This window comes from Saccopteryx leptura, chromosome 4 (genome assembly GCF_036850995.1).
Source record: "Saccopteryx leptura isolate mSacLep1 chromosome 4, mSacLep1_pri_phased_curated, whole genome shotgun sequence".
NCBI classification, from domain to species: Eukaryota; Metazoa; Chordata; class Mammalia; order Chiroptera; family Emballonuridae; genus Saccopteryx; species Saccopteryx leptura.
Window position 1 is genome coordinate 121,310,659 of NC_089506.1, and position 27,622 is coordinate 121,338,280.

The window sequence follows — 27,622 nt, forward strand, 5'->3', positions numbered from 1 at the left end:
CTCAGAAGTCACTAGCAGGTGCTAGGGCTGTGGCCAGCCTGTCTCCTACCTCTTATTACTCTGTGCAAGTTTTCCTAGAAATGTTGGTAGCTCTATCACCTACAGGAAGTAACCTGCATTTTTTTAGCACAGTGAGACGGGGGTCCAGGCAAATCTGGGGGGGCTTGTGAAATCCACACACATCTGGCAATCTAGGGTGGCTGCTAGGTGGAATGAGACTGTGGAGCTTGAAAGTAATGCCACTCTCCCTCTCATGCTTCTCTAAGACCCTGTCACCCAAAAGACAACCCCTCACCAGGAAGATCTGAGAGCCATCTTCCTGTTCCTTGAGCAGGGAGAGGAGCCAGGCTATGGCTTCCTGACCAGCTGCCACTGGCTCGGAAGGCCCTTACCTGGGGCAGGATGATGGTTTTTGAATTGTCAGCCCATACCACCTCCACCTTGCTGCTGATGTCCACACGGGCCACCTGGCCAACTGATGGCTGTTGGGCAAACGGGACAGGGTCAAGGGTGCAGTCCCCCAGGAGGGGCAAGGGCTGGAGCACCTCTGAAAGGGAGCGCCAGCAGTGGTGGCAAGGGTAAGGCCATAAAAACAGGAGGGACGTGGGCACCGGCAGAGGAGCCACAGTAACTCAAGCATAGGACCCTCTCATCCAAACACCTCCAACGTGCCCTCCTGAGCTCACTCTCCACCTGGCTGCCTGCTGAGTACACAGTACCCACTAACTCCCTTCTTCTCACAGCATCTGGTCTTTCCAGGCTTCCTGTCATTCCCAAGGATGGTGTTCTAGCCTCTGGACTTTTGTTCCTACTCTTCCTCTGCTGGAATTTGCCCAGCCCCTCCACCCCCTCTGCAAGCCTTCGCCATGTTCCTGCAGCATTCAGCATCATGATCAGGGTGCTTAAGATAAGGAGCAGAGTTTCCCTAATAACCCAAGCAGCGGGGTTCTGGGAGCAACTGCGTGAATGCCATCTGACCCTGGTAGGCAGGCAGGCGTGTCCTTATGCAGGTGGTCAGGCTGATTGGCACCTTGAACAAGCCAGGAATTTGCAGGTCTGGTCTCCTGAAGCCACCTGGTGGCATGACCAGGCATTGCAGCTGTGGGAACTTAGGGGGGCATACCTCATCCTCCCTGTGAGGAACTCCATCCTCAGTATTGCCAATGCGGATGACGATATCAGTTGTGCGGAACCGGAAGTCAGGGTGGTCAGCAATGTCATAAACGCTCACATCTTCCTCTTCTCCAATCAGCTGGGGCACAGGATGGGTTGTCATGAGCTCAGGGCCCTATACCCAGCTCATCAGAACCCACCATGAAGAAAGAAGCAGAGCTGCACACTCACCTCCACGTCATCCCCACTTGGCCGCAGCTTGAACCACTTCACCATGCAGGTGCGGCCCACGTGGTCCCCAGACTGCACCACACCATAGACAGCGGGGTCTGGGCAGCTCTGGACTAGGGAATCAGAGAGCACATGACTAACTAAGGAGCCCTGGTGGAACTAATGCCACTCATCCACCCACCCACTACATGTTGTGCTTAGCAGCACAGAACCCACCTGTTATCTGGCTAGGTCAGTAGAGGCCAGAAAAGGCTCCCCCAGTCCTCAAGAGCGAGCCACCTTCAAAGGGGAGCCTATTCCTGACCCTGAGACCTCTCACCTCTTCTTCCCAGGCCCACCCAGGCCCTCAGCAAGGATGGCCTTCTGGAGCCAGCACTACCTCGCTTGTCCACCACGAAGTCTCCAGGGCAGAACTCGTTGTTGTCCAGGTGGTGCACAGGGAAGAGGTCATTGGAGCGGATGTTGCATTCCACGGAGCCATCTTGCCACATCACGTCTGCTGAGGTCATCGTGGTCACTACCTCCACCGCCACCCTGCAGGATGAGACCAGTGAGCCAGGCCATGCAAAAGGTTTCCTGGAAGAAAGGGCAGGTAGGTACTCCTACCCACCCCCCCATCCTTGTGGGGCATGGTGACCTGAAATTCTTAATCCCAGGTCAGAAGGAAGACAAACAGGCAGTGGATGCTCACCTACAGTTTTCATGCCCTGTGATCTCTTCTGAGAACAGCCCCGCTTGGGAGAGTTCAAGAGAATGTGGTCCCAAAGGCCAGACTCGGGGTCGAGGCCACTGTCCCACCTTCTGTCTTACTCCCCAGTCTCTCCTTTCCACTTGGGTCAACCCCAGGCACTTACACTATGTCAGCTGGGTACCCTAGGCCGTTACATTACAGGGCAGCAGACCATGTGTGTGTGAGCCTGAGTGTGCACGTATGTGTGAGGTCAAGGGGATAGTCTCAGGCTGGACACTCAGCCAGGAGGAAGGGCACTCTCTGGGTTTACCTGTCGCCTGGCTTGAAGTCACGGGTGATTTTATTCTTCTTCCTCTTATGTTTTCGCTTTAAGTTCTTGATAGACAAGGGGATACTCTTTTTGCGATTGGTACCACTGCCACTCTGGGAGGAAGTGGTGGAGCTGGTGGAGGAGGTAACTGAGCTGGTGTCATCCGTATCATCTGCAGCCTCATCATCTGCATCCTGCTCTGCTGAGTGCAACCTGTCGTCTCTGCCTTCCTTCAATAGGAAGGGGGGCAGCTGCTCACCAACCTCCGGGGTCTCCTCTGGGACATCATCCTGCATCTCCACTGGGCTGGTAGACCCATCAGGGGTCTCCTCAGGGCTGGCAGACCCCATTTCACTCCTGGCTTTGCCCCCACCCTTCTTGCCTGGGTCCTCTGTAGAATGTTCCCTAGAGCACTGGGTGTCCGGAGAGCAAGACATGATCCTCACAACCTGCTTCTTCAACAGGCGCTTCACCTGCAAAGGCAGAGCAGGGAGGAGGGAGCTGAGGCGAGCAGGGCTGATACAGCCCTGTCCTGGGAATGCAGGATGCCCAGGCATGCCGGACCCCAGGCAGCTTGGTCTGGGGGCGGGGGTGACAGCTATACACACCTAAGTGGCCTGTAAGAGTCATCAGGGCTGCCCCCTAAAGCTTGAAGCACAGATCATCCTTCCTGACTGTGGAAATAGCTCAAGGCCAGTTCCTCAAATGCCCACCAACCCCAACCCCGAGGACATACCTTCTTGGCCATAGAGCCCTCCCCCTGGGCGCAGTGTTTTTCTGGACATTCACAGGCAATCTTGGCCAGCTCTACCTTGGCTGGGAAGACAAACAGACAGCGCTCCCCCAGCTGCCGCTGAGCATGGTCAAAGCATCCAAGACGCTTCACCCTGGGAGGGGGGAGGGGGGAGAGAAGTGGGGGCTGGGCCAGCAGTTCTTAGCCCCCCACATCTGTGACTGTGCCCAGAGACTTGCTCAGGGCCCATCTCTGGGGCTGTTGAGTGGATGGCATGCTGGAGCTGCTCACCTGCCTAGGTTTTCCTGGGTGATGACAGAGGGTGGGGGGCTGACGCTGTCAGTGCCCCCTGGACAGAAACTCTTGGTAATCCACGTGACTTTCAGTTCTACAACCTGTACCTGAGGATGGTGAGTGGAACAGCGCCATGGTCAGCAGGTTCTAATAGCTCTCTCTTTAAGCAACTGCCCAAAGTCCACCTGACCTCTGGGCAGGAAGCAGGTCTTCACTGTGTTGTGCCAAATACGAACACCCCCAGGCCACCCTCACCGTCACCTCAGCCTTACCAGGGATCCCTGTCACCTCTTTACCACCAGTCAGGGCTCAGTGGACCTGCCATTTCTACTCTCCCACCTTGCTCAGCCTGGATCCGACCAGGAGACACCTGTGTATTGATCATCCCATGACCACAGCCTGGGTTCCCCTTATCCTCAAAGCCCTTTCTGACAACAGAGTCCAGAGACCAACAAGTGGGGCTTAGCTTTTAGAGGAGAAAAGGAAGGGGTGGGCAGCAGCTCAGGCCCAGGGTGTGGAGGTTAAGGTCCCACCCTGACCTCCCAACCAGCCCCCAGCCCCTACCTCTTCTACCACGACCCGGAACTTGCTCTTGGTGCTGAGCACGGGCTTGACTCCTGACAGCCACTGTACACTAGAGAAGATCTTCGCGGGGCCAATAAGCACTTGGCCCGGGTAGAAGCCATAGGAATCGTCAAAGAAGAGACCCTACAGGATTTGGAGCCAGAGAAAAGTCCTTGTGAGCAGCGCTTCCTCGGGGGGATGGTGCTTTCCATGCCACTCTCAACCCCCTTTCCTTGCCTGCCCCCTCCTTGCCTAGCACACGCCTCCCACCACAGGCCTCCATACTCCCTAAAACTCGAAGTCTCCAGAGCAGCACCTCTCAAAGATATGGAGCAATAAAGCACCCAGAATCTTATTAAAATGCACATTTGACTCATTCCATTTCTAACAAGCTCTCAGGCCATGCCAATGTTTTTGGTTGGGGAGACACTTTGAGAACTAAGACTTTGCCTGTTTGATCACACACACTGCCCAGTATACTTATTTACAAACTGTATGGTAAACTACCATTTTAAAATGTCACACTGCACTAAAACACTGTATACGCTTGAAGACAAAAAAATTGGAGATTTTAAAAGGATGAGATAAAAGTTAACAAAATATAAAGGAAAGTTTTAATATTTTCTGCCCTTTTCTAGGAAACCACTTTGCTTAGAAGCCGTGTTTAGACTGGGCCAGCTACAAGCTCTAAGCTAAGGAGTCCTTTTCCCTGCACAGCCCAGTGTACCAAGGAATAAGAACCCCCCCCCCCCACTCTACCCCCAAACCTACTGAGTCGCTGACATGTGGGCAGACATCATAGAGCTTGGCACCATCTTCTGTGTTCATGGAGCACCTGAAACAGGGAACATGGACTTGGTGTCCACACAGCACAATGACTGAGTCTCAGAGGAGGCGTGGAGCCGGGACCACGTGTGGTGCTGATCAGCATCAAAAGGAATTATCCAAAGGCATATGTTGCATGCCCTAAAATGAAGTGATTCCTCCTCCTTCCACAGCTCAATCTCTGAATTGGTACAAGTAACTCTCCTAAAATGAATAAGACCCTAGCCCAGTATCTGAGTGCTCAGCACCATTAAAGTGCCTAAAGCATCCACTCCTAGCAGACATCCTAAGTAACAATGCTTCTCCCCTGAACCAAGAGAGGGCAAAGGCCAGAAACTAAGTGAGAGAATTAGGCTTTGGTACTAAGGAGACCTGCCCAGGGTCAGGACCTGAATGCTCACAGCACCTGTCATGGCTCTTAATGAAGCCTGTCTTCACAGGCCCATGGAAAAAGCCCCCTCCCTGCCATCCAGTGGCTGCCCCACTAAGTGGATGGCTCCTCTGTGATGAGCATACCTGGCACCATTGGACAGCTTTAGGATGATCTGGTTCTTCAAGTCGTAGACTTTCCCCAGCCAGCAGTCATAGGCAATGTAGTCTCCATACATGAAGGGCTGCAGACCAGGGCACAGGGGAGTGAGAGATGGCAGATGACACTAGTGTCCAGTGCATCAATGCCTCTTTATCCCACTGAGATGGGGAGGAAGGATCTAGACAGCTTATTGCCTGGACTGGTCATTACTACACCTAAGTAACTGCTGCAGCACGCTTCCCCCAGGGTCTAAGCTGTACCCAACTTCCCTTCCCTGTGTGGAGAGGAGGTGGCAGATACCTGTGGCATTCAAGAACACAGGACTCTTGGGTGGAACTGGGCTACAAGGACAGCTACAAGGACAAGGAAGTAAAGCGATTTAAGCAAGTAAACAAATAAATGGAGGATATCAAGTTCCTCAAGTTTGGGGAAGGTACTTACTAATACACAGGAGGAGGAAGAGAAAGAATCTGAGGCACTGGACTGGAATTGGAAGTATCAAGACGAATTCATATTTTAATGTATACAGGGAACAGGTATTGACAAGTTTAGATGTGTGTCTATAAAAATGTATACACATACATGGATGTCTTAGTTCTGTCCTGAAAGGGCCTGACAGCAATTAGCACACCCAACGTACATCCAGATCTTGTTTTTTGAAACTTGGTTTTCTCCTCTGAAAGGAACCAGGGCTCCCTGGAGGAATGGCTGATTCCAGGGCTGGATCAGAAAAAAGTCCAAGATGGAAAGTAGGAAAGCTAAGAAGGGGGGTGGGGGGATGGAGACAGTCAAAAGGTCATACATGCCAGCTTGAAGGGGCTCCTATTGGCCAAACCTGGGGTCATTAAAGGAACAAAACAAACAATGGTGGTAATGGATCACAACCAACTGAATAAAAAAGGAATGCGTAAGTCTGCACTGATGTAAGAAAGGAATGAATAAATAAACAGGGCAGAAGGTAAGGCTCTTCTTCCATAAGGGAGAGGCCAACTAATAAAAATGACAAGGGAACAGGGGGGTCATAAAAATCAACATTTAGCAATCATCAGAGCGCTGGCCAGTCCAGGTGGGAACTGTTAATGGAGGCTAAGGCTGGCAGGCTGGGGTTTGATGTGCAACAGGTTGTTGACATAATCCCAGAATCTCCCTACAAAACAGTTATTTGCGAAGGGATAAATGGCAACTCTATGGTGGGGAGGCATGGCAGACTCCAATGCGACCAGGGATCATAGTGAATATTGCCATGGTGCTGCCATTGGACGTTATGAGCCAGGGAAGAGCTTGGGAATTCCTGGGGCGGTTCTGCCAAGGATGGAGGGCCTGAGGCTGGTCTGAAGTGAATGTCAGATAGCTCCATGCTGAATCTAGCAATAGATATATCAGGATATGGAAGACAGGGCAAGGCTGGGGAACAGAGCCAGGGTGGTAGAGATCAAGAGTTGACAGGTAAACGCAAAGTGTGCTCCTGAATGGAATTCGGGATCAGAAAAAGGGAAAGAATGTTGTTGGCACAACTGAATGGGGAAAAGGTGGTTATATAAGAGAATGTTCCTGAATTTGGGAAATATACATTCTAGTACTTAGGGGCCATAGGGCATCTGTAGCTTGCTCTTGAATGTTTGAGGAAAAAGAATTTCAGGGAGAAAAGCTAAGGAGAAAGGAGATGTGGGGGAGGGAAGGCCAGGTGATGGAGCAAACAGAGTGAAATGTTAACAGCTGAGGAATCTGGGTGATGCGGGGAATACAAACATTCACAACTTTTCAGGAAGTCTGAAATCATTTAAAAAATAATCTCCTTGGCCAGTTGGCTCAGTGGGAGAGTGTTGGCCTGGTGTGTGGAAGTCCTGGGTTTGATTCCTGGTCAGGGCACACAGAAGAAACGACCATCTGCTTCTTCACCCTCCCCCCTCTCCTCACTTCCCACAGCCATGGCTCAAATGGTCTGAGCAAGTTGGCCCTGGGCACTGAGGATGGCTCCATGGCCTCCACCTCAGGAACTAAAATAGCTCAGTTGTCGAGCAACGGAGCAATGGCCCCAGATGGGCAGAGCATTGCCCAGTAAGGGCCATGCTGGGTGGATCTTGGTCAGGGTGCATGCAGGAGTCTGTCTCTCTGCCTCCCCACCTCTCACTTAATAATAAATAAATAATACCCTCCCCCCCCCTTTTTAAAGCAGACGTGTTAGAGGAGAAAGGAAACTAGGCAAAGAGAACCACACCTGCAGCCTACGCTGGGGTTGGAGACATAAGGCTGAGTCCTGACCTCTGTCTGAGTGGCTTGCTGACAAGGTGCAGGCAGGCTCCAAGGGAGCAGGAGGACCCTGTGCTTGGCCTTCTGACCTGGGAAGGGGTAGCACTCATGTTCAGTGACAGGAACCAAAGAGTGAGAGGAAAATGAGAAGCGAGCAGGAGGCTCACCCAGATGTGCTGCAGGTCCTTGCTGTTGACGGGGTAAATAATACAGTTGGTGCCGATGAGCTTGACTGCGCAGTCGATGCTGACATCTATCACGGTGCCGCACTGGCTGTCCTGTGGAGAGGGCATCCAGGCCTGAGCAGGTATCCAGCACCAGCCACCATGGGAGACCCAGGCCAGATAACCCCCAAGCAACTGCCCACCAGGAGTGGGATCCAGGACTCACGGTGGTTCGCATGTGCCGGACAACGTCCCGGGGCACCACGGAGCGGTCCTCTAGTTTCAGCTGAACAAGAAACATGAGTATGAGAGAATGGCCTTAGAAGTCACCACAGGGTACATGCTTCCTGGGGAAGGGTGACACGATACAGCAAAGTGCACAAACCCTAAATGTTGAGCTCGGTTTTCATAAACTCCAGGAACATCCTTCTCACTGTACCCAGAGCAAGATGAAGAACTCCAGACACCTCCCCCACCAAAGGCAAAAAAAACTAGGCTTACAGAAGTCATTTTGATCAGTGTGGCTAAACGACAGATCACATAAGACAGCATTTAAATTAAAGATATAAGAGCCTGTTCTAAAGAGAGTGTAACATTTTGTGAGGAGTGAAATCCTTTTTCTACTTTCTGCAAGTGCCTGCCCTTCAACCCTGTGATAAGTGCCGAGTAGAGCAGGATGGAGGAGGAGCATGACACGGCTGTGTGGATCACCCTGAAGCCGGCTATCACCCAACACCACCTTCTAATCTGGGCTATCCTTCCTGACCAGCCACAGCATGCTACTTATCTAGTGTGCTGTGGAGTCCTGCAGGCTGCTGAGTAACTCGGGACCACCAGCTTTGGGAGCCTGGCCAACCACACAGTGAGCACCTGACCTATCCCTCCACGAACACCCAGCCGCAGCCGCCCTCCTCTGAGAGGACAGCCAGGGCCTTGGGAGACTGGACTCCCCCTCCCCCTCTGCTGGACACTGGATCCCCCTCCAACAGCTCAGGTACAAGACAGCGCTCCACCAGGCCAGCAAGTCTTTATTGGTTCCTCCAACCTATGGCCACTCTGCATGCAGTTCATCAAATAGTGATAATGGGAGGGCCATCTCTGTGACTACCCATATCCTTTGGACGGGAATCTCCAAGACCTCAAACCACAGGGATGGACGAGCTATTCCCTCAAATAACACTCTCTCTACTCTCAAGCCCTGGGGCATGGAAAGGTGACCTTCATGGAAGGAGAACTGAGACACTTGAAAATGAAGATACTGGCTCAAGGTTACCAAATTGTTAGCTATGATGACTAATACCAACTCCATTATAACTAGATATGACTTACAAAAAGGTAAAGGGGGAACAATGGGCTCCACCAAATACAAGCAGTAAAGACTTTCCTACAGGAAACACAAGCCCATGACGCAATGAGACTGAGCCCAGGTATTAAATCTGGGGTCCTTGAACCAGACACACAGATGTGGCAGCTCTGTAACCTCAGGCAAATCGCTGTGTCCACATGTATAAAATGAGCTGAGAGCAGCCATCTCAGTGTGGCAGAGGGGATTAACAAGACAATGAAAGCACAGATGGGGGTGCAGGGTGTCTGGTACTCAGTAAGTGCTCAGCAAATGCTGGCTATCATCACTCTGCTTGACTCCACTGTCACCAGGTGTCAGCTCTTCTGGTCCTAGGCTCTTATATTTGCTCAAAGATGCCAGGAGACTGCCAGGGGCCACGTGGGACTCTGCTAAGGGTGTGGTGGTATGATGGTGCCACTTCTACCCTATCCTGTAACCCTCTGTGCCATGTCTCCAGTCTGGAACATAGTATTTTCCATGCTCTCCCACCCTATCTCAAACCTCTGCTCTCATTTTAGACTTCAAAAAAACCACAATTGCAGGTCTTTCTAAGTTGTCATAGAAACCAGAAGTTGCAGCCCCAGGAAACTCATTAGGAGAGAGATGGCGCTGTGTGGGGTGGGAGGGAATGTCACTTTTGGTGTGAGCTGGGGCAGCTGGCACAGGCTACCTCATCAGCTCAGAGATCCCTGAGAAGAGACTCAACTTGAGTTGGCAGATTATGTCCCCACCTTGGTGGTTGTGTTGGTACCTGAGAGAGCTTTGAGGACAGGAAGTGGATCCTGAATCAGTGTAGTCACTGATGGGACACTGCTCCTAAAGGTACAGGTGAAACGGAGGCTCCTGCTCTGAGGCCAAAGCAGGAACAACACAGCCAGTGGAAGCTGGCATCACCGCAAGGCCAGGGTGGGCTTTTTCCTGCCCTCCTTTGCTGAACCTCTGCCTCGGCCACAGCGTTCCTGGGGACAGGGAGCCTGGTAAGCCAGTGTCAGCCTTTCCACCTGGCTCTCCTGACCTGCGCATGACTCCACAGTGACGCTGGTCTCCAGGCTCTCCTAGTCTTTCAGGACTAGGCTAGAAGCAGAGTGGAAGTGGCAGGAGGATAGAGGTGTGGTGGCCACTATCCTGACAATATTTCTTTCCCTTGGGAATTCCAGAAAATGAGAACCAGGTGTCTGGAAGGGCTCATAACTTTCCCTCCCATCCCCATGTCCCCCACCCTGGGCACTATCTTTCTCCACAGAAGCCTCATTCTCCTATCTGTGTGCCTCTACTGAGCAGTCCTTCCAGCGGCCCACCTTTCCTCACCTGCACCTGCCACATGCTCCCTGCATCCCCATTCTGGAAGGGACCTCTGAGCTCCCAGGACTCAGCTCTCAAGCCCTCTGCCTTGTAGTAACAGCATAACTGGTGCTTACTACACTCCTGGCAGCTTTCTAGGCACTCTCTCTGTCTCTTAACCTGTGAAATCCTCCACGATTCCATGGAGTAAGTGTACTATTATTCTCATTCTCATTTTATAAATAAGTAAACTGAGACAGAAAATAAATAACTTGGTCACAGTCCCATAGCTCCTGAGTGCCAGAGCCAGAACTTGAACCTAGGCAGTATAGCTCCAGAAGCCGTCCTGCCCCAGAACTGCAGTGATAAGAACAGAGTAAAACGTATTTCTGGCAAGCCCACACATTCTAAAACACAGTGATTCTCCTGCTTATAAAAGCAATAAATGGGCCCTGGCCAGATGGCTCAGTGGTAGAGCGTCGGCCTGGCGTGCAGGAGTCCCGGGCTCGATTCCCGGCCAGGGCACACAGGAGAAGCACCCATCTGCTTCTCCACCCCTCCTCCTCTCCTTCCCCTCCCGCAGCCAAGGCTCCATTGGAGCAAAGTTGGCCCTGGCGCTGAGGATGGCTCTATGGCCTCTGCCTCAGGCGCTAGAATGGCTCTGGTTACAACAGAGCAACACCCCAGATGGGCAGAGCATCGCCCCCTGGGGGGCATGCCGGGTGGATCCCGGTCGGGCGCATGCGGGAGTCTGTCTGACTGCCTCCCAGTTGCCAACTTCAGAAAAATACAAAAAAAAAAAAAAAAAAAAAGGCAATAAATGCTCTACTGACTTCTGGGCCTGTGGAAGGCTAGTGCTGCGGCCTCTGGCTGCAGGATGTTATCAAGGCCCATAGCACTGGCCGAGAGCTCAGGTAGAAGAAGCCACAGGGTTCAGCAGTTTGAACTCCTCATCCCACTTGTGATCAAGTCAGATGCACCGGATCACAAGCACCAGATGCACCAGAGGCTAACACTAGAGGGTGCTATATCTGCTCTATGATTAATGCCAGTTTCCCAACCAAAACTAAGCCATGAAACAGAACCATATTTGTTTTAAGTGCACCTGTAACATAGTTTTTTGTTTTTTTTAAATGGTTACCGCCTCGCCACTGATGACACAGTGGAGAAAGTGCCGATCTGGGACACTGAGGTCCCAGGTTCAAAACCCCGAGGTGGTCAACTTGAGTGAGGGCTCATCTTGTCTGAGCCGGGGCTCACCAGTTTGAGTGCAGGGTTGCGGCTTGAGCATGGGATCATCAACATGACCCCAAGGTTGCTGGCTTCAGCAAGGGGTCACTGGCTCAGATGGCGCCCACTGGTCAAGGCACATATGAGAAGCAATCAATGAACAGCTAAGGTGCCACAACTACGAGTTGATGCCTCTCATCTCTCTCCCTTCCTGTCTGTTTCTGTTTCTCTCTCTAACAACAAAAAAAAAAATTGTTGCCAGGGTGATATCTGAGGTGGGACAGATTTCAACTGTCACTATAGGTTCTAAGATTCTAAACAACCTCTGACATGGTGAATTAAAGCTGAAGCCATCAGAGGTTTCTAAACATAAAAAAAAAAAGACATGATAACACACCAAAATGTATCTCTGAGTGAGGAGGTTTTAAAAACGAACACGCGGCCTGCCCTGTGGGTGGCGCAGTGGATAAAGCGTTAACCTGGAATGCTGAGGTTGCGGGTTTGAAACCCTGGGCTTGCCCGGTCAAGACACATATGGGAGTTGATGGTTCCTGCTCCTCTCCCTTCTCTCTCCTGCCATCTCTCTAAAATGAATAAATTTTTAAAAAATTAAAAATGAACGCGCATTACTCTGGATACCTTCGTAACGTGTCCATGGGCTGTGCCTGCTGGAACCCGAGAACAGAATCTTTCTCTCTGCCTCCTCTGGAAGTGGGAGCTTCAGAGACAGCCACCCTCCTTGGAGAGGAATCCCAGCACCTGCTTTCCAGAGTTTGCTCAGCTGAGTGATGATGATGACACCTTCTATGTGCCAGGCACATGGGGACACAAGTTCCTGCTCTTACAAAGCTTATCTTCTAGTGCAGTGGGGGAGACTGAGGTACATACACCTAGGCCAGCAGTGCTCAGTGTCACACAGAAAAACAAGACAATACAGTTGTGAGTGAGAGACTGCTGAAGGAGGAGTGCACCAGTGACTTATTTTAAATGGGTGGTCAGAAAAGGCCATTTCAAAGAACAATGAGGGAGGGAGCTGTCCAAACAGAGGATTGTTGTAAAGACACTGGGTGGCGTGTGCCTTGAATGATCCATGATGATCAGCAGAGGTCAGTAGGACCGTGCAGAGCAAGCTCCCAAGAGAGTACAAGACGCCCAGGCAAGTGCTTCAGGCCTTACAGAGAACCACAGAGGGACTTGATAGTCTACCTGAGAGAGATGGAAGCCACTGCAGGGATCTGAGCAGAGGACCTGCCTGCCATCCTATTAAAGGAGCACACGGCTATTAGAGAACTTGCTGTAGAGAGGGGGAGGGAGACCAGATAGCCTAGTGCTTCTCAAACAGGAGCAACTTTGCTCCCCAGAGGACATTTTTGCTTGTCACCTCTGGGAGAAGGGGCTTCTGCTGTGTAGTGGGGAAAGGCCAGGGATGCTGCTAAACATCCAACAGCACACAAGCCAGTCCCCACAACAAAGAATGATGCAGCCCAAAGCACTGCACAAGTGGAGTTGAGAAGTCCTGAGGCTGCTTCCAGGAGGGTGGTGCTGAGGAGAAATAATACATTTTCAAGGTACAGCTAATGAGGTGCTTCCAGCTGGAAAGCAATACAATGGCAAGGGGAATAAAGGACAATCACAGGGAGAAGGCAACATGGCAAGGAGGCTAGGTACTTCTGGCCCACCCCCATTGGAGTTCCAAGGAGCTTTGCCTGGCCAGGAGGACCATTCTCCTCCCGTTCCCCTGACCAACCACAGAGGGCCACGTAGCTCCTCTGGGCTGCAGAGGCCCACCACTGACAACAGCATACTGAACTGCTACCATAACTCTAACACTGCTCTTGACTGACCAGGAAGAACTCAAGTTCACTGTATAAAAATGTTCCAAGAACAGATAAAGGCAAACTGATTAACAGGCTGAAAATGAAAGAAGTGACACAGAAGCTACTAATTTCAAGTGAACTTGAAGCAAGGTCACATCCTGTAGGACTGGGTGTCCCTAAGGACTGACCTGCTCAGTGGAGGCCAAGCTCAAGCCCTAGGAAAAAAGGTGGCTTCATGTCTGGTCGCTGGTACCTGGACCCAGAATAATAACGGGGCTCCCAGTATAAGAAGGGAAGCTGCAACAAGTCCAGCCAAAGGCAAAGGAGGGGCCTTAAAGGTGTCTAAGACTTTGTGTCAAGGCTTGAAGCCACCAACCTATCACTGTCATCTCTTGTCAAACAAATGCTAGGGAAGACCAAAATATCGAGATGGTGTGGGTGTTCTCCTTCAGTCCCACAGGAAGTAAACCAGCCCAGCCTTTTCTGGGGGTTAGTGATGTTATCAATACCCGGTCTTCACAGACAAATGGGAGTAGCTTCAAACAAAAGCACTGTGCCAAGCACCCACTAGGGCTTAGTAAACAGCTTCAGATCACAAGGACAAGTGCACTGTCAGGCCCACACTATGCCCCTGGTGAAAACTAGGGACAGCTTGTAGTGGCCCCTGCTTTGATTTGTATTCAGTAAGGCATTACTTTTGCTGGACAGAGCCAGGCCCCAGATCTCTGGAAGCCTCACAATGCTCTCAGCAAGGAAAACAATCTTTCTTTGGGAAAGAAAACCAAGCTGGCCATGCTGCTTCTCTTAGCGAGGGAGAGGAGGTGGGGAAAGAGGCAGGACCTAGCAGGCACATATAGGAATTAGGCTGTTAACCGAGGTCAGGACTCAAAGAGCAAACTCCTAAAAGGAATATAAAGTCAGATACACACTGAAAAAAAAAAAAGTTATTTTATTTTATTTTTTCCATTTTTCTGAAGCTGGAAACGGGGAGAGACAGTCAGACAGACTCCCGCATGCGCCCGACCGGGATCCACCCGGCACGCCCACCATGGGGCGACGCTCTGCCCACCAGGGGGCGATGCTCTGCCCATCCTGGGCATCGCCATATTGCGACCAGAGCCACTCTAGCGCCTGAGGCAGAGGCCACAGAGCCATCCCCAGCGCCCGGGCCATCTTTGCTCCAATGGAGCCTTGGCTGCAGGAGGGGAAGAGAGAGACAGAGAGGAAAGCGCGGCGGAGGGGTGGAGAAGCAAATGGGCGCTTCTCCTGTGTGCCCTGGCCGGGAATCGAACCCGGGTCCTCCATATGCTAGGCCGACGCTCTACCGCTGAGCCAACCAGCCAGGGCTATTTTATTTTTTTTAAGTGAGAGCAGGAGAGGCAGAGAGACAGATTCCTGCATGTGCCCCAACCAGGATCCACCTTGCAAGCCCACTATGGCACAATGTCCTACCCAACTGAGCCCACTGCTTCGCTGCCTAGCAGCGAGCCTTTTTTTTTTTTTAGTGCCTGGGGCAGAGGTCAAGAAGCCATCCTCAGCGCCAGAGGCCAACTCACTTGAACCAACTGAGCCAAGGCTGTGGGAAGAGGGGGTGGGGAAATGGAGAAGCAGATGGTTGCTTCTCCCATGTGCCCTGACTGAGAATCGAACCTGAGACATCCACATGCCGGGTTGACCGCTCTACCACTGAGCAAACCAGCCAGGGCCTGAAAATTTCTAAAGGCTTGCTACTTCCCAAGGGGTAAAAATAATCTGAGAAACATCATCTCTCCTGCCCACATACACTTGAGCTGAGTCTCAGTCCTAGACATACAGAGAAAAAGGGTGAAACAGGACAGTGGTTGTTGGGTAAACAAATGTTTTTGTTTTGTTTTGTTTTTAAAGATTTTATTTATTCATTTTAGAGAGGAGAGAGAGAGAGAGAGAGAGAGAGAGAGAGAGAGAGAAGGGGGGAAGAGCAGAAAGCATCAACTCCCATATGTGCCTTGACCAGGCAAGCCCAGGGTTTCGAACTGGCAACCTCAGTGTTCCACGTCGACGCTTCATCCACTGCGCCACCACAGGTCAAGCCTAAACAAATGTTTTTTCTTTTTCCTTTTTTTTTGTATTTTTCCGAAGCTGGAAATGGAGACAGTCAGACAGACTCCCGCATGCACCCGACCGGGATCCACCCGGCATGCCCACCAGGGGGCTATGCTCTGCCCACCAGGGGGTGATGCTCTGCCCCTCCGGGGTGTCGCTCTGTTGCGACCAGAGCCACTCCAGCGCCTGGGGCAGAAGCCAAGGAGCCATCCCCAGCGCCTGGGCCATCTTTGCTCCAATGGAGCCTCGGCTGCGGGAGGGGAAGAGAGAGACAAAGAGGAAGGAGAGGGGGAGGGGTGGAGAAGCAGATGGGCGCTTCTCCTGTGTGCCCTGGCCGGGAATCGAACCCGGGACTTCTGCACGCCAGGCCGACGCTCTACCACTGAGCCAACCGGCCAGGGCCCTAAACAAATGTTTTTTAAGTTTGCTTGCTTGTATTGGGGCAGTGCCTTGTGTGTATAGTCAGGTGCCTGTCCTCAGGGCGGCAGATTGCCTTCCTTCTTGGGAGGGTCTGTTTTGCTAGAGAGAGCAGAAAGAGTCCAAAGGGTGAGTTCAGGGAGAGTCCGGAGAATGAGTCCGGGTTGTGGAACTGGAGACCAAGGCAGGGCTTGGGAGCCCTGATTTCTGCCCGGCCTATTTGGCTGGGGAGTGCTGAGACTGGTGGGGTCCTGAGATGGGAGAAAGGGAAGTGGTCTTTCCTGCCTGTTTGCCCGTCCACTGTTAGAAGACTTTAATAAATGGAGTGGCTCACCATATTCTGGCTCCACAGTTCCTTTACTGTCTGCTCGAATTCAATGTGAATCTGCATGGCCATGGCGACAGCCACCGGCCTTTTATGGCCAATTGAGCTGCCAAATTGTGTTGGGGACCCCAGGGCCTCCTAACTGACCTATATCCCCCCCCCAAATTCTGATGTTGCTCCTGAGCTTGAAGGGCCCAGGCACGATGGCCATAGGCCCACGAGCACCCTCACCTCACCTGCAGGGAGACTGAGTGCGGCCACACCTGTGAGTGCACAAACAGATGCTTCACTGGCTGAGAAGCCCAACTCAGTTTTGGGAATGGGGCTAGAAGAAACGATGTAGTAGGAGGAACTTGATTCAAACCCAGGATTAAGGTAAATGCAACTTTTTTAGTGCTTCCTATAGATTCAAGGTTGGAGAAAAATACAATGTAAAATAAGAAGTATATGCTGTCTTTAAAGAATTTCTAAGGAAGTGGCATTGAGTTGGGAGGGGCGGGGGAAGGGCAGGCCCAAAGACATTAACCTCTCTCTCTGATGCAAATACAACTTCAGAGGCCAGAGAAACTACTTATGCCAGATTGGGAAATTTACCCCAGAGTGTGGACTTATGAAAAAGCTTTGGAAATCTTATAATAGAATGCTCCCAGAGCAGTGTTTTTCAAACTATGGGTTATGATCCACTAATGGGTTACAAGTTCAATTTAGTGGATCAAGGCCCAGCATTGGGGAAAAAAAATAATAAGCCTGACCAGGCGGTGGCACAGTGGATGGAGCGTCGGACTGGGATGCAGAGGACCCGGTTTCAAGACCCGAGATTGCCAGCTTGAGCGCGGGCTCATCTGGTTTGAGCAAAAAGCCCACCAGCTTGAACCCAAGGTCATTGGCTCCAGCAAGGGGTTATTCGGTCTGCTGAAGGCCCGCGGTCAAGGCACATATGAGAAAGCAATCAATGAACAACTAAGGTGTTGCAACGCGCAATGAAAAACTAATAATTGATGCTTCTCATCTTGATGAGTCACTGTCTTCATATATTACCTCGTCCTCAGTTCTATGGCATTTGAAATGACACAACCACTGTATAAGACGCACCCAGTTTTTAGATGCCAAATTTTTCGGAAAAAAGGTGTGTCTTATACATGGGGAAATACAGTCGAGAGTCACTGACTGGTCATATCCCTACATCCAGCTGGAACTGGAAACTGGGCTTAGGAAGAAGCTTGAAGAAGAGCCCAACTCCAACCTACAATCAGTTCCATTTCCTGCCTCTCCAAATCCTAATGCTCTGAAAGCCAATTTATTGACATTTTAAGTAATGTCAGAAAGAGTTAGTTCTCCACCCCACAGTGTCTATGTGTAAACATATAGATCTTGGATCTTTGTTTGTTTGCTTGTTTTTTGACTCCAGACCAGCTGCTGATGAGAGGAGATGTCTTTCTCCTTGATGTAACGGGCCAAAACCCTAGCCAGAGAGAGGCAGCAGAGCTGGGCACAGGGCAGATCTGTGGGGTGCAGGCACTCAGACTTCCTAAAAGTGGCCCACTGTAGAATACACATTTTGCATGTATGTTATATATGCAACTGGAAAAGTTTCCTCAAAGCAGTACCTAGGCTTATTATGTGGGATACATTCAGATAACTTCTTATTTATTTTTTTCCCAATGCTGGGCCATGATCCACTAAATTGAACTTGTAACTCATTAGTGGATCATAACCCATAGTTTGAAAAACACTGCTCTGGGAGCATTCTATTGTAAGATTTCCAAAGCTTTTTTTTGGATTTGCAAATACAGTTTATTTTACAGAAATTCAACATTATAAACAGCAGGCACCTCCCCCCGCCACCCCACCCCCACCCGCCCTGCTGGGTGCAGACCACGCCTTGCAGAGTGAGCAGTGACGCGGCCCTACTGCTTTGGAGAGAGCGAGAGCGATGAACTTGCCCACATCGGGTCCTGCCTGCCCTGCACACACATGCGCACACGCACACGCCTGCCGCTCACAAGCCACCAGAGTCTGTCTGGGCCCAGCTTGCACCAGGCCAGTTAAATGGTTCCAGCTAAGGTCTCCAATTCCGCCATGTCTTTGTCTTCCTCTTCCTCTCCCTCCTTCTTGGTGGGTTTTGACGGTAGAGCTATGGAGGGAACATTTGGTAGAGGGACTGTTTCAGGTCCACTGATTTCCAGCAAATTCTTGTCTAGTTCCTCCTGTTCTAGTTCTTCTAATTCTGCCATGAGCTCATCCTCCTCAAACTCTTCTCCAAACTCTACAGGTTTTGAAATAGCTGTTGAAATCTCCTCTGCAAGCTCTTGCTGGTCAGCAATGTCCTGCATTAACTCATCCACTTTATCGATGTCCATGTTGTCGTGGGCAGCTTTCATAGCCTTGGCAGCATAGCCCATGTTCTTGAGCATCTCAGTGTTGGTGTTGGCATTCTCCAGGGCCTCACGCTGGAACTCGATGGTCGACAGGGTGCCATCAATCTGCGCCACCTGCTTCTCATACCTCTTCTTGTGCTTCAGGGCCTGGAGGGTCACGCGCTTGTTTGTGGTGCCATGCTTCTTGGCGGCCGTCAGCTCCTGCTCCATCTTCTTCTCCAGGAATTCTTGTTTCTTACTTAGCATCTCCTCCGTGTCCTGCAGCCGCTGGATGGCCTTCTGGGGGGGTTGGGCTGCCCTTGCCAGCCTTTCCCCCTCCTGCCCCAAACAGCTTCCCGAACACCGACAATGGTGCTGCTCGCCACGCCTGCCTGCGCTGTCGGTTCTGGCACGGCTTTGGCACCCGCTCCCGGCCCAGCCGCTCCCAGCCACCACAGGCCTCTCCGCCGCCTCCGCCCCACAGCTGGGCCAGGCCACGCCACCTCCCACAGGCCCCCATGGCCGGGCCGGCATCAGGGCAACGCGCCGCCTACTACAACTCCCCCAAATACGGGGTTTCTTAACGTTTCTCGGCAAGTCCAATAGTCACCTTGGTTAAAATGGTCTACTTCAACCAGTAAATTTCCTTTTCTTTTAAAACAAAATAGAACCCCAAACCCCAACTACTTAGACCATTTGTGGGTTTTTTTATTTTTTAATTTTTTATTTTTTACAGAGACAGGGAGTGAGTCAGAGAGAGGGATAGACAGGGACAGACAGACAGGAACGAAGAGAGATGAGAAGCATCAATCATTAGTTCTCCATTGCACGTTGCAACACCTTAGTTGTTCACTGATTGCTTTCTCATATGTGCCTTGACCGTGGGCCTTCAGCAGACCGAGTAACCCCTTGCTGGAGCCAGCGACCTTGGGTTCAATCTGGTGGGCTTTTTCTGCTCAAATCAGATGAGCCTGCGCTCAAGCTGGCGACCTTGGGGTCTTGAACCTGGGTCCTCAGCATCCCAGTCCAACGCTCCATCCACTGCGCCACCGCCTGGTCAGGCTAGACCATTTGTTTTTAATTTTAGAAAATTATAAAAGCATAAATCTGGGGCTCAAGATGCAAAAGCAAGGTGGATTAAAATAATTAACAAAGTGGGATCGAATTGATACCACCCCTCGGTATACCCTGATGTGCTGTTATTCATCCTTGAACAGATGCACAGGCACCAGATCCTCAAAAGAATGTGGTCCCAACTTTGGGCTCTCTGCTAAGGTGGTCCAGCCCCAGGTCGAGGCCAGTTCCCAGACAGACGCCAAGGACTCTAAGGCAGCTTTTAGCACCACACTGATCAAGAGGCAAGGAACCTGATTCAGGCCAGCTGTTGCCAAGGTGGCAAAGCAGATTCTGCCAGCATGCTTCCACAGACAACTGGGGGACAGTGCTGCCTTAAAGACTTCCAGGCAGAAGGTGGTTTCTGGGCCTACACTGTGACTGCAAGAACTTGATTTTTAGAGCTGGGTTACTGGATGGGAATGAGCTAGTGCTTAAAATCTGGCTCTCCCAGCACCTAAGAAATCCAAGTCTGAGAAAGACCCAACCTGGCAGGAAGGGCACTCATTCACTGACTGCTCCAAATCCTCGAAGATGGCCACCAGGGCCTCGGCTTACTGATGTTCCTGTTCCCACTCACTTTTCCCCACTGCGAACCCTCAGAGAAATGACACAATCTTCAAAATGACGTAATCTTTGGTCAGCAAAGAGCTGAGGTCTCACTGCTTCCGGCAGTGGCTCATGATAACCAGCCTCACTTCCACGCAGTGCATCCGTGGCACCTTAGGTCCATGCACCCAATGCTGAGGATCAATCAATTGCCACACTCTGCAAAATGCATCCTACCTTCCGAAGCAGACTAAGATGGAAAGGAACTCGGCACTGCTGTTTTTAAGAATGCAAATAATGGGCCTGACCTGTGGTGGCGCAGTGGGATAAAGCGTCGATCTGGAACACTGAGGTTGCCGGTTCAAAACCCTGGGCTTGCCTGGTCAAGGCACATATGGGAGTTGATGCTTCCTGCTCCTCCCCCTTCTCTCTCTCTCTCTCTCCCCTCTCTAAAAATCAAAAAAAAAAAAAGAATGCAAATAATGGTAGAAAAAGGCTATATGTAAAAATAACATACCAAAGCCCTAATCCAAGGCCGACTCTTTCCTCGGGGGGGCCAGGTTCTCACTGAAGGTAGTGGTGGAGCTGGGGAGCAGGGAGCTGGTCTTCCTATGGAACTTTGTTTTTATCCTGTGAGCACAGGGCGGACTGTATAGAACCCTCCCACACACCCACACACTATCCCTGACACACGGCTGAGCTACCCTGTAGGCAGACAGGCAGGTAAGGGGACTCCACGCCAGAGGGGCATGCAGGTGTCACCATCTTTCCCGAATGGCTGTGTTGGTTTTTCGCCTTCCTTGATTCCAGCACTATATCTTTCCCAGACAGACTGGGGTGGGTGCTGCAAGCACCTCCTTCCTCAGGGAAGCAGGGGCTTGGTAAAGGTGCAGAAAACCAAGGTGGGCCTGACCAGGTGGTGGCGCAGTGGATAGAGCGTTGGACTGGGATGCAGAAGGACCCAGGTTCGAGACCCCGAGGTCACCAGCTTGAGCGCGGGCTCATCTGGCTTGAGCAAAGAGCTCACCAGCTTAGACCCAATGTCGCTGGCTCCAGCGGGGGGTTACTCGGTCTGCTGAAGGCCCCCGGTCAAGGCACATGTGAGAAAGCAATCAATGAACAACTAAGAAGTCGCAACGCACAAGGAGAAACTGATGATTGATGCTTCTCATCTCTCTCCGTTCCTGTCTGTCCCTGTCTATCTCTGCCTCTGTAAAAAAAAAAAGAAAAAAAAAAAAAAAAGAAAACCAAGGTGGAAGAGACACAAAACCCTGAGATCAACAGCTAGCTGGGTCTTGCATCATTTGGTGATGGTTCTGACAGCCTTCATTTTTAGGTTGTCATTGGGCCTGATCATACCCTCCATGTCACAGACAGAGGAGTCCACAGGCAGGCTGACGCCACTGGGGGTCAGCAGACACGGCCTCAACACTCTCCAGTGCCAACCTTGACAGTAACATCTTCCTTTCCTCAGTACCTCATGTCACTAAAACTAGGTCAGGACAAGATCAGGTAGCCTGCCTCTGAGCAAAGATTTCTAGCAAAATTAACCACATTTAGCAGGCCATTTCTAGACTGTGTTTGTGGTAACTGGTATGGCTGGGAAAATGGAAAGGATGCATCACCACCCAGTGGAATAAGTGGCAAGAAGAAAATACCTACTGGTGCTATAAATTTATCTCCAATGGGCCCTTTGGTCCTTTAACAAGAAATGGGAAATATTACAGCCATGGAGATATTTCTTACAGCTCAACCCAACTGTAAGAAAACACTGCAAAATAAAGTCACAGTCTGCCATCAGTTTGTGGCTGACTCTACATTGTCACCACCCCCTCTAGAGATTGAAACACCAGTGTCATCCTCATCTAAGCCACCAGAGCATGGAACATGACTTGGGCAACTATATTCTGTTCTCCCAAAAGCGGTAGTAATAAGCACTATTGAGGTGCATTAATGAATTACAATGGATATTTTTGGGTGTCAGAACTCCTCATTGAAAAGGGCTGGAAACCTTCTGGGGTATGCCACACCTTTTATGGAATAAACATCTCAGTTTTTCTATCTCTCCTATCTGAGCTGGCTCTATATCCCTTAATCCCTAGGTCCTAAATATGGGCCACCAGAGGGCTGGACCAAAAGTCTGAAGAAGGCAGCAACAGACTGGCATCTGAAGAACCCTTCTCATTTCCAGTAGGTTGTACCCAGATCTTCTTAAGGACCACCAATCCGAAGTGGAGGAAGATGTGGACAGATGATGTCTCAAGGGCTCTGCTATGGTCCTTCCTTTAAGGGCCGACCAACCACATGAGGGTGAAAGCAGGTCTGCAGTGAAAGTTTTGAGATCTAAGCACAAGGATATGTGCAACATGTAGTAAGTAATCAATCAAAAGTGTTAGTTTTCTTGCCCTCCCACAAACCTCCTGCCTCCTTAATGCTTCTCCAATTATTTCCGAGTTTACTTCACTCATCAGTAGTCTGAACTGTCCTGAAACAGATGATGTACAGAAGCTATTAAGTGAACAAAGGGAGAGTGTGTGACAGAAAGCATCTTATATCAACCTGACTTTCTTCAGGCCTGAGCACCAGTCCTGTCTGATCTACCAGGGGCTGGGTAGGGACAGAGCCTGCCCTGTAGGAAAGTCTGGGTTTTGACATTTATTACATGCTGCTCATTGACCAACTGCTGACCAACCATCTATCCATCCACTCAGCCAACAACTTAAATACCTACTAGGATGACAGACGCTGTGCTTAATGCTAAGGAAACACTGGGAAACAAGAGACTGAGCCTGCACAGAGCCAAGAGAAGGGTGTGTAGGACAGGGAGTTCAATAGGTAGCTCCACACTGATGTGCGCTATTCCCTCACACTGGGGAAAGTCAGAACTGCGACAGGGAACAATTGTGCCTTTCACATCTGCCCCAGACAGCTGCACTAAGTCTTTGCTCACCTCCTCTGATGGGCCTTCTCAAGACTGCCCATCTAGGATTACTTGTACTCATTCTCTACGCCCCCCAATTTTATTTTTCTCCATAGACCTAATCATTCCTTGAATCAGTGACGTCTGTCAGCCCCATCAGAATGTGAACCCACAAGGGTAGGTGACTTCCATGAGGATGCTGAACAATTCTACATGTTTGTGAGGTATTAGTAGTTTGAATATTTACCTATATATATAAACAATATGTTCGCACCTCTAACTCCTAATTTAATTAGTGTAGACATTATCTATTGCCTTTATTTTATACTTGCCCCCATGACAACCCTTTACCTTGAGCCCACCCAAGAGTTCTATTGCACTGACTAAAACAATGCATTGTCATAAAGTATACAGAGCTCATAGCTGAACCAAGTGGCGCTCTGTGAATGCACACAACCTGTGCACACCGTGAGAATTCTGTCAAATGCGTACTCATAACTTCCTAACATGCTCAAATAATCCATCAGGTGTTTTCTGGGAGCTCTTTCTTCGAGCTCTCCTCCTGCAGGCTCCCACCCTGCCTCTCCAACATGGACTTCCCACTGCAGCCTGCCTGTGTGGAAGGCTTGTTTTCCGGATCCCAGAAAACACCATTGTTTGGGTAAAGCACATCTCCCACCAGCTTCTGGAAAAGGGTCCATGGAAGGCACATTTTTTACAGTCTGTGCATGCCTGAAAAGATTTACTTGTCAAGTAATTTGGCTGGATATGAAATTCCCTCCAAGTGTTGAGGGCTTTGCTCTATCTAGCACTATCTTCCATCCAGAGAACTTCTGCAGCAACTGTCACTGCTTACAATGATTGCGATCACATGGATTTAATTCTAGTACCTTCGGGACTTTCTACCTACCATACTTTTTTTACTTTTGAGAGGTAGAGAGAGAAAAAGAGAGAGAAAGAGAGACAGGAGCATCAAGCTGTTTCTGTATGTGCCCTAACCAGGAAATCGAATAGGCAACCTCCTTGCTCTGGGACGATGCTCCTACTAACTGAGCTATCCAGCCAGGGCTTAATTTTTATCAACTTTTTAGAAAGACAGAAAGAGGAAGGGAGAGAGAGGGGAGGTGGAAGGGAAGCATTTGTTGTTCCACTCAGTCATGCATTTTTTGGTTGCTTCCCGTATGAGGCCTAACTGGGAACCTAACACATAACCTAGCTGTTTCAGGACAACACTCTTAACTGACTGAGCTAACTGGCCAGGACCACACCTACCATACTTTTTCTTTGTTTTCTTTTTTCTAGAACAATGACCTAGGTTTTATAATTCTGCATACTTCTCATATGTGCCTTGACCAGGCAAGCTTGGGGTTTTGAACCAATGACCAGGTCAACGCTTCATCCAAAGCGTCACCACAGGTCAAGCAGTATTTTTAATTCTCCTTAAATTGGTAATCACCATTGTTTCATAAGTCAATGCTTATCTAGACCTCCCTACACATTTCTGATGTCCACACTACTCCTTTTGCCTTTCTCCTTTCTCCTGGGTTTAGTTCCCTCTACCTGAAGCACAGTCAAGGTCCATTAGTGAATAAACTCAGTCTCTTCTATAAAAATGCCTTTATTTTGTTCTCACTATCAAATTATAACTTAAGCTGGTTACTGAAAACTAAGCCAATAATTGTTTTCCTTAGCATGCTCAAGATTTATCCCATTGTGATCCGGCCTCTACTGTTACTTAGAAATTTGCTGTTTCGCCCTGGCCGGTTGGCTCAGCGGTAGAGCGTCGGCCTAGCGTGCGGAGGATCCGGGTTCGATTCCCGGCCAGGGCACACAGGAGAAGCGCCCATTTGCTTCTCCACCCCTCCGCCGCGCTTTCCTCTCTGTCTCTCTCTTCCCCTCCCGCAGCCAAGGCTCCATTGGAGCAAAGATGGCCCGGGCGCTGGGGATGGCTCTGTGGCCTCTGCCTCAGGCGCTAGAGTGGCTGTGGTCACAACATGGCGACGCCCAGGATGGGCAGAGCGTCGCCCCTGGTGGGCGTGCCGGGTGGATCCCGGTTGGGCGCATGCGGGAGTCTGTCTGACTGTCTCTCCCTGTTTCCAGCTTCAGAAAAATGAAAAAAAAAAAAAAGAAATTTGCTGTTTCACTGTTGAAACTTCGAAGTAATAATGTCTTTCTCCCAAGTTGCTTTTAAGATGCCGCTCTCCCTTTGGAAACTCTTGTTAGACATAGATTGGGCCTTCTCATCCTGTCCTATACATTCCTTATTTCTCTTCCTTTATCTGTGAATTCTACATAACTACCTTGGATATATTTTCTGGTTCGTATAACTTATTATTTTTTTTTTTTTTTGTATTTTTCTGAAGCTGGAAACAGGGAGAGACAGTCAGACAGACTCCCGCATGCGCCCAACCGGGATCTACCCGGCACGCCCACCAGGGGCGACGTTCTGCCCACCAGGGGGCGATGCTCTGCCCCTCCGGGGCATCGCTCTGCCGCGACCAGAGCCACTCTAGCGCCTGGGGCAGAGGCCAAGAAGCCATCCCCAGCGCCCGGGCCATCTTTGCTCCGATGGAGCCTTGGCTGCGGGAGGGGAAGAGAGAGACAGAGAGGAAGGGGGGGGGGTGGAGAAGCAAATGGGCGCTTCTCCTATGTGCCCTGGCCGGGAATTGAACCCGGGTCCCCCGCATGCCAGGCCGACGCTCTACCGCTGAGCCAACCGGCCTGGGCCCGTATAACTCTTTTAAACTTATCTTTAAAATTATCTTATTTTTTTCTTTCATTTCTATTCTTTCTTTTAGCCCTTCAATCATTTTAAACATTTATATTTTATAATCTCTCCTATTATCTGAAGTTTTTTTTGTGTGTGACAGAGACAGAGAGAGGGATGGATAGGGACAAACAGGAAGGGAGATGAGAAGCATCAATTCTTTGTTGTGGCACCTTAGTTGTTCATTGATTGCTTTCTCATATGTGCCTTGACGGGGGGCTACAGCAGAGCAAGTAACCCTTTGCTCAAGCCAGCGACCTTGGGGTTTCTTTTTTTTTTATTCATTTTAGAGAGGAGAGAGAAAGGGAGAGAGAGAGGAGAGAGAGACAGAGAGAGAAGGTGGAGAGGAGCTGGAAGCATCGACTCCCATATGTGCCTTGACCAGGCAAGCCCAGGGTTTTGAACCGGAGACCTCAGCATTTCCAGGTCCACGCTTTATCCACTGCGCCACCACAGGTCAGGCCGACCTTGGGGTTTCAAACCTGAGTCCACCATGTACTAGTCCTACACTCTATCCACTGCGCCACTGCCTGGTCAGGCTATTATCTGAAGTTTTTAAATGCTGGAAATCTTTTTTGCTGTGACAGTTGGTTGGCTCCTGCTCATAATTTCTGAATGCTTAACAATTTCCTTGCAAGCATTCATCATTTGTGGAGACCTTAAAGGGTCATTTTACAAAAAAGTCTTGCTTCTCCTTCTGCAAGGAGCCATGGGGAGTCCTGAAACACAGAAATTATAAATACAGACCTCAGACTTGGATGAACAGGAGACTTCCCCAACACTTCAGAGTGTGGGGCAATGAAACCTCCCTTGTTCCACAGAGAAAAGTTTCTCACGTCCCTTTACCAGGAAATAACCCCATTGAGGGGATTTGTATTTCAATTCTGTATTTTTTTTATTTTTTACAGAGACAGAGAGTGAGTCAGAGAGAGGGATACACAGGGACAGACAGACAGGAACGGAGAGAGATGAGAAGCATCAATCATTAGTTTTTCATTGTGCGTTGCAACACCTTAGTTGTTCATTGATTGCTCTCTCATATGTGCCTTGACTGCGGGCCTACAGCAGACTGAGTAACCCCTTGCTGGTGCCAGCGACCTTGGGTTCAAGCTGGTGGGCTTTTCCTCAAACCAAATGAGTCCGCACTCAAGCTGGCGACCTCGGGGTCTCGAACCCGGGTCCTCTGCATCCCAGTCCGATGCTCTATCCACTGCGCCACCGCCTGGTCAGGCTCAATTCTGTATTTTATGTGTTGTTAAAATCCTATTATTCTAGGGCATGTTTTGGAGTCCAACACCCCCCACAGTTGCCACATCACTAAACCTACTCTGCTCTGACTTTAGGTTCTATCTTTGATTTTAGTTTCTCGCTATCCCTTTTCTTTCCTGTAAGATCAGTTACGCATTTAAACCCTTTGTCATATTTTACACAGCATTTCTAAGTGGTTATAGGAGTGGTTCTACATTTGCTCAGCTATAATGTTAAGATTGGAAATCTACTCCATTGCCCTCTGGCTTCCCAAAAGGTTGAAAATTTCCATTCCCAATATTTTTGTATGCAACCTGTTTCTCTCTTTGGAAGCTTTATCCCCACTGTTCTGGAATTATACAATGTGCCAATCAGAACTTTTTCCATGTACCATCCTGGAACCCTATGATCTTCAATTCTGGGAACATTTCTGATTTCTTTGACATTATTTCTGTCCTTCATTT

The 27,622-nt window shown here is 50.1% G+C and overlaps 1 protein-coding gene and 1 pseudogene across 1 annotated transcript in view; both read right to left on the reverse strand.

Moving 5' to 3' along the window:
- Window positions 1-27,622, reverse strand: part of UBE2O (ubiquitin conjugating enzyme E2 O) — a 49,674-nt gene that overhangs the window by 6,349 nt on the left and 15,703 nt on the right. Inside the window, exons 2-13 of the mRNA XM_066381283.1 lie at window positions 7,934-7,993; window positions 7,711-7,821; window positions 5,278-5,375; window positions 4,708-4,771; window positions 3,937-4,080; window positions 3,370-3,479; window positions 3,082-3,232; window positions 2,346-2,818; window positions 1,724-1,878; window positions 1,345-1,457; window positions 1,124-1,252; window positions 393-482 (exon numbers count right to left, since the gene is read on the reverse strand). Coding sequence (XP_066237380.1) covers window positions 393-482; window positions 1,124-1,252; window positions 1,345-1,457; window positions 1,724-1,878; window positions 2,346-2,818; window positions 3,082-3,232; window positions 3,370-3,479; window positions 3,937-4,080; window positions 4,708-4,771; window positions 5,278-5,375; window positions 7,711-7,821; window positions 7,934-7,993 — 1,698 coding nt within the window. The remainder of the gene's footprint in view (window positions 1-392; window positions 483-1,123; window positions 1,253-1,344; window positions 1,458-1,723; window positions 1,879-2,345; window positions 2,819-3,081; window positions 3,233-3,369; window positions 3,480-3,936; window positions 4,081-4,707; window positions 4,772-5,277; window positions 5,376-7,710; window positions 7,822-7,933; window positions 7,994-27,622) is intronic.
- Window positions 18,074-19,081, reverse strand: LOC136403307 (charged multivesicular body protein 4b pseudogene; annotated as a pseudogene).